This window comes from Lotus japonicus, chromosome 1 (genome assembly GCF_012489685.1).
Source record: "Lotus japonicus ecotype B-129 chromosome 1, LjGifu_v1.2".
NCBI classification, from domain to species: Eukaryota; Viridiplantae; Streptophyta; class Magnoliopsida; order Fabales; family Fabaceae; genus Lotus; species Lotus japonicus.
Genome location: NC_080041.1, coordinates 132,450,843 through 132,459,919, shown reverse-complemented (window position 1 = coordinate 132,459,919; position 9,077 = coordinate 132,450,843). Strand labels below are relative to the sequence as shown.

Here is a 9,077-nt window from a genome sequence, read left to right as displayed (position 1 = left end):
GTCTAATTCCCTTTATAGGAAGGTCTTAGAATTTTATGTATGGGCAAAAACGCTGCCACAAAAGCGCTTCACCAAAATATGAATATCGACATCTAGAACATTATTGTCTCCCATGAAATATACATGTGTTAGATTAAAAGAGAGCGAGTAACTAAATTCGATTCTTAAAGTGTTAGTATCAGACAAGTTAATTCTTAAAAAAATGAAATACCCTCCGCAATCCCTGTGTATGTAAGTTGTTGATCAAGTAAGTCCCTACAATCAAATAAAACGTCAAGGACTAACTTGATCGTCATTTCATTTAATCATAAACTTTCAAAGGTATTTTCTTCTTTTATAGACTAACTTGGCTGACGTGTGATCTTTCAAAGACAGACTTATTATCTCGTGAGTTTAAAACTTATTAAGTGTGATGAAATGCCTCCATTCCTATATGACTTGGTAGTGGAATTTCAAGGACTATGTATGGAATTTGAAGGAGTGGGTTTGCATGTGCTAAGCCTACTCCAAGATTAGCAAAATGAAGTACAAATAAGCCACAAGAGTATAATTGGGCAAATTTCTGAAGGAGAAGTAAAGGTTTTTAACGTCAAGAAATCAAACAAAGTAATAGACTAATAGTGCATTAAATGGATGATAAAAGAACCTTCTCTATGCTCTTCTGTTTTCATTGCTGACAAATACTTCAAAGTTTTGAAAACTCTATAGGCCTTTCCTTTTCGTATCTAACTTTTTCTGCGAAATAGTCTTTGGTAGAAGACTGGCCTTCTCTTCTTTTTGGGCTTTTAGGGATGATTTTGAAGATTTTTTCAAAATCATTATCGTTTGCAAAAGTTTTCATCATTTGGGCACAAATACAAAATTGCTTTTGACATCTGAGCAAAGTTAAGGTCATATTATTTCCCTCCTTAGAAATTGCTGGGAATTCAACCAACTATCCAAATGATTCATCATTTTTGCAAGCTGAAAGTTACGTGCCTTTTTATTAAATGTGGATTTCTTCAATTTCAATATTCTGACTTCATAATGACTCTGTGTTAGTGTGGAAAGATTAACTAGCCATGGGAAAAATTCGTTTGGAAGAAGGATTTGTCTCACTTCAAAATACTATGCAGAATTAAGAGACCACAAATGACTAGGCATTATTCATCGAGGTGATAGTTATTGCTTGGACATGTATACAACATAAGATAACCAAATGATTATGAGGCAAAGCAAAGATAAAAGATTTTTCTTTGAAAATAAATAGAAACAATGAGCTGTTTTTTTTTGTTGACATGTGAGAAATAATTATATCTCATCTACGGAAAATGAAGTAATTGTAGGACATTGCGTGCATAATAAATTAAACTTTTCCTTTGTCCTCCTGAGATGGCACAAATTGTACAATATTCTCTGCAAGTTATTCATGGAACAGAAGCAGCCAAAATAGTACTTTGTCTCCAAATGATTTGTTTTTTCATCACTACTAGAAAATATAGATTTAACATCAGAGTTTTTACATCGGGGGATCAAACACCTGATGTGAAAGATAAAGCGGTGGCAAAATTGAAATTACAGGGAACTTTAGTGAGAGATTTCACATCGGTTGATGCTATGGCCGATGTGGAAAGTAATTAGTAAACATTTTTTACAACGGTTGATATAACAACCGATGTGAAAGATAATGCGGTGGCATTTTTGAAATTTTAATAAAGTACTTTTCACATCGGGTATAATACAACCGTTGTGAAAAGTCCCTCACACAACACTGAAAATCCAACACGCACAAACTCAACCAATCACGGAAAAAACCTAAGTTTGCAAACACTTGGAGGAAGAAGATGGAAGTCGCTTAACTTGGAGCTTCCTGCACCAACGACGCCGTCGCGAAGACCCTTCCTGTTGTTCGTGCCAAACGACGCCGTCTCGAAGGTACGCATCTTCTGAGGTCCTCTCTTTTCTCTTCTCACATCCTATCTCACCATAAATTTCATGCGTTCTTCTGCATAACTCTCCATTCATGATGCTTGCTTCGTTTTCTAGGGCTTTCCTCGTTCCGGTATCGACATTCCAGCTGTTTGTGCCGAACGACACCGTCTTGAAGGTACGCATCTTCAATTACCCTAAGTTTGCGCTGAAAATTTTGATGCTACTAGCTATGAATACTGGGTAAAAATAGCGCTGATGGTCTATGTGTAAAAATAATGATTCAGTGTTTCTTTTGGTTAAATACTATCCAAGATTGCTAGGTTAGAATTATCCCTAGTTAAATTCACAAGAGTATATACCCCTCAGAAATACTTATTTCGCCAACTACCAAGTTAATTCAACTGTCAAACTACTTAAACACTCATTTAGGTATGATGTTGATATTGCAGAGAAAGAAGGGCAATGGAAAACAGATGGTTCATAGCCCAATGGCATGAATGATAGAAGTTCATGTGAGGGAAAATTGTTACAGTATCAACTAGTTCAATTTGAAACCAAATTGTCATAACTGTATTTTGGAAGCCAAGAGTTAACAAAAATTGCAAATTCTGTGATCTGTCTAAGGGCTATAATCTCTCATGGTTTTGATGTTCTGTGCAGAGTTGCGTAATGACCACAAGGAGGTAACTGAGAAAATCAATCAAAACATACAAATTTTGCATTCTGCAAGACTTGGAAAATCACCCTTCAAGAATTCAGGTATTCAGTACTGGAGAATTTATTGTTTCTCATTGTTAACTTTGCCTTCTTGTTGATGTTACATTACATTGTTTGCTTTTGAAGACAATAAATACTTCATCATATATGTACGAGTGAGAGCCGGAGCGACATTCGTTAGAGAAATTAAGTGGAAGGAATATGTTAGGAAGTGACTATATAGAAATGATATTTTCTTGAACTCTGTATAGAAGGTTTATTGGTTGAGATAAATGTTCAGATTATGCTCATAGAATTTGTTTCTAGGCTTTCATACTCTCTTGTAGACTTATTAGCATGTTAGTCCACGGGCATTCAACGGTAAAAATAGTATAGACCAGAGTCCTATGATCCTTGTTCTGAATTGCAGCTACTTCAATGAAACCAGTTTTCTTTCTTCTTCAATTGTTATTTGTATTAAGTTGGTATGTACTTATCCAGATTCCTAAGAGGCTAGGATCCTTGATCTGGATTTCAGCTACTTCAATGAAATCAGTTTTCTTTCTTATTCAATGGTTGTTTGTATCAATTTGGTATGTACTTATCAGATTCACATGTAAAGTTCATTTCAAGGGACAGTGTTACTGCAAGGGTTGAAGTATATAAAGATCATGCGAGGAATAGACATAGGTTATATTAAATGTTTTGATTGTAAATCTGGTTCCATTGCTTTAAACAGAGTTGTGCTAACACTTAAAAATCATGTTTGGAACTTCTATACAGCTGGAAACTAGCCCATGGGTTTACTTATTTAATTTTTCCATTACTGCACTTTTGAAGTCTTGATATGCTTTGATGGTCTAATTTTCTGAATTTGATTTTGATTCTATCATTGTTTGGTTTTTACATTGTATATGAATAGTGTGAGTGGTGTCTATATTATCATTTTTTATCCTATATATGTTTGGTTGTCTAGAGTGTGTGAACTATATAGGTTAGAGAATGAAGCATCTATTTGGAGTTCATTTAAACAAGTGAACCAGGATGAAGTTCTGAAACATCAGTTACAACTACCTTATTATTTGGTTCAATAAAACTATGATAGCTTGTATTTCTTGGTCAGTAAGCTGTGTAATATTTATCTAACTTCGCCTGTAACCACCAAAATCTAGTTAGGCCGCCATTTTGTGTCTATCATTCTATGTCTATTTGATGTTATGGATTGGGTGTTATTAGCGGACTCTTTATTCCTTATGATAGCATATTACTCTTGGTAACCTGGTTCTTATCACATATTTCTGTTTTGCCTGGTTCCTTCTGATCGTGGAACTTCAGCATCTGCTTTGAAGAGTGAGGTGTGAAATTCTTGAGTGTCTTTTGTATTTTTCACACTTATAAAATGCAACTCTATGAGTACATATAGAGAGTGGATGTTGGTATTCGGAAAATCATAAGCTTTTATGAACGAAGGTTGTGGGTTTCCTTGCAGCCTTAAGTTTTTTAATGTCATCTTTTTGCATATTTACTCATGTTTTAAAAATAATGCTTCTATATCATCTCTTTCTCATGTGTTCTCCTTTATGTATACATATTGTCTCCACGACTTGAATATGATTGAAAATGGATGCAGTATGTCTTGCTCAACTAAAATTTTGCACTGCTTTTTTAGTTGTGGATTATTGTTTTAAAACTTGAGTATGCATTGCTCATTACTCTTTCATTTTGGTTTACTATTTAGTTCTTCTCAACGAAGCCTCTACCTTGTGATCCTTCAAGCTTGCCAAAGTATCCTCCTAGCAAAGAATTCGATGCCAAAGTACGGGATGAAGAAGCTACAAGGTGGGTGTTCACTTTTGGTGTGGAATTCTAGTTATATGTTAGTATTGTCAAAATGCACTAATACAAATTGCACTAATACAAATTGCAGTTCAAAGGGGATCCTTTATGTTTGTGTATCTCTGCAGTTATTGTAGTTGCATCTTTTTGTGTAAAATTTGGTTGACTTAGGGTATGATGGTGATTAGAAATCGGTTTCCAATTTTTACTGGAATTTGATGTTTTTTTTTGTCTTGTTTGTGCAGTATTACTATGAGCCAGGCACTGGAAGGCAGTTTCGCTCTCTGATAGCTGTTCAGCGAACTCTTCCACCTACTCCAGCTCCGGCAAACTCTTCCAGCCACTGCAGAACTCTTCCATCTTGTTGTAAGTTTATTTTCTAAGGTTGTATTTAGCTATTCATTTGAAAAATGTTGATGAGTTTGGTCCCAGTGTCAATAATGTTAACTTTGGATCTAGATTAGCACAATAAAGTAATTTAATATCTGTTAATTTTCAGAATGTAGCTATGGATCGTAGTTGGATGAGAGCTAATCGATTAAGTCATGAGTTTAATAATGGAGTGACTGAATTTCTAGAATTTGCTGATAAAAATCTTCGAAACAACAATGGACTTTTTCCATGTCCTTGTGTTTCTTGTGGGAACCGGGAACCAAAACTTACTAAGGATGAAATAAGGGACCATCTAGCTTGGACGGGGATTTGTCAAAATTATACACGATGGATATGGCATGGTGAAGTAGTAACTCCAAGTGTATCCCAAAGAGAGGAAGTTTGTGTAGATACGGATGATCGGCTGGAAGACATGATACATGATCTTGGAGAAGAATCATTTAAGAGAGCGCATGTGTATGATACTTTATGTAAAGACAAGGAAGAACCTTTGTACCCGGGATGCACAAACTTTACACGGTTGTCAGCTGTGTTAAGATTGTTTAATTTGAAGGCGAAAAATGGATGGAGTGATAAAAGTTTCACTGATTTGCTTGGATTGTTGAAAGAAATGCTTCCAGAAGGTAACACAATGTCGAATCGTCATTATGAAGCCAAGAAAGTATTGTGTCCGATGGGCATGGAGTATGAAAAAATACATGCATGCCCTAATGATTGCATCTTATACAGAAAAGAGTTTGAAAACTATGATCATTGTCCAAAGTGCAAGGCGTCACGCTACAAAAAGAAAGATGGTGATTCCAGTGATGATGTGAGCACAAAGGGTCCTCCTGCAAAAGTGTTATGGTACCTACCAATAATTTCAAGGTTCAAGAGATTGTTCTCTAATGCAAATGACGCAAAGAACCTTAGATGGCATGCAGAAGAGAGAATTGATGATGGAAAAATTCGCCATGTAGCTGATTCTTTGCAATGGAAGAAAATTGATTTGAATTTTGCCAAAGAGTCGAGAAACCTTAGACTTGGACTTGCTACCGATGGAATGAATCCGTATGGTAATCTAAGTTGTAACCATAGTTCATGGCCTGTTCTCTTGATAATTTACAACCTATCTCCTTCGTTGTGCATGAAGCGTAAATATATGATGTTATCTATGATGATTCCGGGCCCAAAACAACCAGGAAACGACATAGATGTTTATCTAAGTCCCCTGATTGATGATTTAAGATTGTTGTGGGAGCAAGGAGTTGATGTTCTTGATGCGTATTCCGGTGAACATTTCAATATGCGTGCCATGTTGTTTTGCACCATCAACGACTTTCCGGCATATGGTAATTTGTCTGGTTACAGTGTTAAAGGGCATAAAGCGTGTCCTATTTGTGAGAAAGATACAAGTTACCATCAACTTAATAATGGAAGGAAGACTGTTTATCTTGGGCATCAAAAATTCTTAGACCGTTATCATCCATATCGTAAAATGAAGAAAGCTTTCAACGGAAAAGCAGAGCATGGTCTTGCTCCAAAACCCTTGACTGGAGAGGAAGTTTATCAACGACAACAACATGTGAATGTTGTCTTTGGAAAGAAACAAAAGAAGCCTGCTGAAAAAAATATATGGAAAAAGAGGTCGGTGTTCTTTGATCTTCCATATTGGTCAAGTCTTGATGTAAGACATTGTATTGATTTGATGCATGTAGAGAAAAATGTTTGTGATAGTCTCATTGGAACACTTCTTCACATTAAAGGAAAGACAAAAGATGGGTTAAGTGCTCGTTTGGATTTGGCTGATATGGGTATACGACAGCAATTAACTCCACAACAGATAGGTAACAAGACATATTTGCCTCCAGCATGTCACACTTTGTCTAAAAAAGAGAAAATAAGTTTTTGTGAGTGTTTAGAGGGTATCAAAGTACCGCAAGGTTACTCATCAAATATCAAGAGACTTGTATCAATGAAAGATCTCAAGTTAAATGGCTTAAAATCCCATGACTTTCATGTTCTGATGCAGCAACTACTACCAGTTGCTATTCGTGGAATACTGCCTATTAAAGTTAGGAAAACTATAACTAGGCTGTGCTTATTCTTCAATGCAATATGTAGTAAAGTCATTGATCCATCGAAGTTAGACGAGTTGGAAAATGAGGCTGCAGTCATCTTGTGTCAGTTGGAGATGCATTTTCCTCCTTCATTTTTTGACATTATGGAACACTTGATTGTTCATTTGGTAAGGGAGATTAGATTGTGTGGTCCAGTTTGTTTAAGGTGGATGTATCCAGTAGAGCGGTACATGAAGATCCTAAAAGGATATACTATGAATCCCTACCGTCCTGAAGCTTCGATTGTTGAAAGGTACATTGCAGAAGAAGCTATTGAGTTTTGTTCAAACTATTTGTCAGAAGTAGATGCTATAGGGGTTCCAAAGTCTCGTCATGATGGAAGATGTGAAGGTATGGGTACGCAAGGTTTAAATGTCAAGTGCATGACTTGGAAGGTACTTCATCCAGCGCATTTGTATATATTGAATAACACCGATGAAGTTCAACCTTACTTAGCTGCCCACAAAAGCTTTCTAAAGGAAAGCTACCCCAAGATGAATGAAAAAGTGTTGTTAAAAGAGCATAATAAGATTTTCTCTGAATGGTTTAAAGAAAGAATTGCTAATGATGATAGTGCTTCTGATACAATAAAACGACTCTCACTTGAACCTAAATGTAATGTTATGACTTGGAGTGCATATGATATTAATAAAAATTCTTTTTATACAAAATCAAAGGATGATAGAAGTACTATGCAAAATAGTGGGGTTATGGTTGTGGCTGAGTCCATGCACTTCTCTAGTTCAAAAGATAAAAGACCTATTATGGCATCTACACCGTACTTTGGGGTGATTGAAGAGATTTGGGAGGTTGATTATGTTACATTTAGAGTGCCTGTATTTAAATGCAAGTGGGTTGATATTTCTAGTGGTGTAAGAATTGATGAATTTGGATACACACTGGTTGATCTTTCCAAGGTAGCTTATAGGGATGAACCTTTCATTATGGCATCCCAAGCAAAACAAGTGTTTTATGTCACAGATCCTTCTAACAAAAGGTGGTCAGTGGCTCTACAACCAAAAACCACACATGGTAGTGATGAAACCCTTCATATTTCTGAGATTCCTTCTTCTGCAACAAATGTGCTTACCTCCAATGAAGAAAATGAAGAAAATGAAGTAGACGATGTGCAAGTTACTCGTTTGGATCATGAAGAAGGGATATGGGAGAGTTAGTAAGTTTTCATTTTTTGTTGGAATAAGTTAGTAAATTCAGATTATATGCTTGATTAATTAGTTTATATGTCATTAGTTTATTTGCTACTGATATTGTTATTATTGCATTTATTTGTGCTTTCATTCTGACATCTTTTTATTTTGTTTAAACAGATACATGGCTGATTCAACCAACACCCCTCTTTCGTCTGGTGAACCTAGTCATTCGTCTAGTGAACCTAAAAAGAGAATGGTTAGAGGTTGCACTAAGATGAAAAAAATTGAAAGAGTTCGAAAAACAGGTGTGAAATTGAAGATTGAGTTTGATCCACAAACTGGGAAATGTTTTGGTGAAAATTCAAACGAGTTCAAGAGTTATGCAGCATTTCTTGCTCGAAGTACTTGTAGTATTTTAATAGATGAGTGGCGGCTGGTACATAAAGACATAAAAAATTCAATTTGGGATGATCTCAAGGTATTATTGTTGTATTTTTAATTCACTATTTACCCATTCATTTTGTATCTATTGATCTTAGGTAGTAACACCAACGTTTTTTTTATGTATATAGCTTCATTTTGATATAAGAGAAAGTGATGATCCAAACAAGTGTGATGAATTGAAGAAAACATGGATGACGTGGTTGGGGGACCGATGGAGAGGTTTTAAGACACAACTTACATCCGAATTTATTACTAACCCCAACCCCGATCGCCCTCCTGCATATGTAGTTTACCCTTATATTAGAGAAGAAGTATGGGAGAAGTTTGTCGAGTCTCGAAAGACCTCTGAATTTAAGGTTAGTAGTAATAGTATCTTCCTAGTGATTTTTGTTGTTTAATATGAATATGCTGGCTTCTTGTGTTGACACTCTTGTTTAATTACCTCTGAATTATTGGTTAGTAGTAATAGTATCTTCCTAGTGATTTTTGTTGTTTAATATGAATATGCTGGCTTCTTGTGTTGACACTCTTGTTTAATTACCTCTGA

The 9,077-nt window shown here is 35.7% G+C and overlaps 1 protein-coding gene across 1 annotated transcript; it reads left to right on the top strand.

Annotated features, from left to right (window-relative positions):
* The first annotated feature begins 4,227 nt into the window (after positions 1-4,227).
* LOC130726313 (uncharacterized) lies at positions 4,228-8,110 on the top strand. The gene is made up of 5 exons (XM_057577561.1): positions 4,228-4,236; positions 4,346-4,423; positions 4,535-4,594; positions 4,689-4,769; positions 4,943-8,110. The coding sequence occupies exons 1-5, from the start codon at positions 4,228-4,230 to the stop codon at positions 8,108-8,110; spliced, it is 3,396 nt and encodes a 1,131-aa protein (XP_057433544.1).
* The last annotated feature ends 967 nt before the right edge of the window (positions 8,111-9,077 follow it).

Bases quoted from the DNA above. Each gene is read 5' to 3' on its own strand.
- LOC130726313 (XM_057577561.1), top strand. The intron at 4,424-4,534 runs GTACGGGATGAA...TACAAATTGCAG, and splicing joins GCAAAGAATTCGATGCCAAA to TTCAAAGGGGATCCTTTATG. The intron at 4,770-4,942 runs GCAAACTCTTCC...GTTAATTTTCAG, and splicing joins TTCCACCTACTCCAGCTCCG to AATGTAGCTATGGATCGTAG.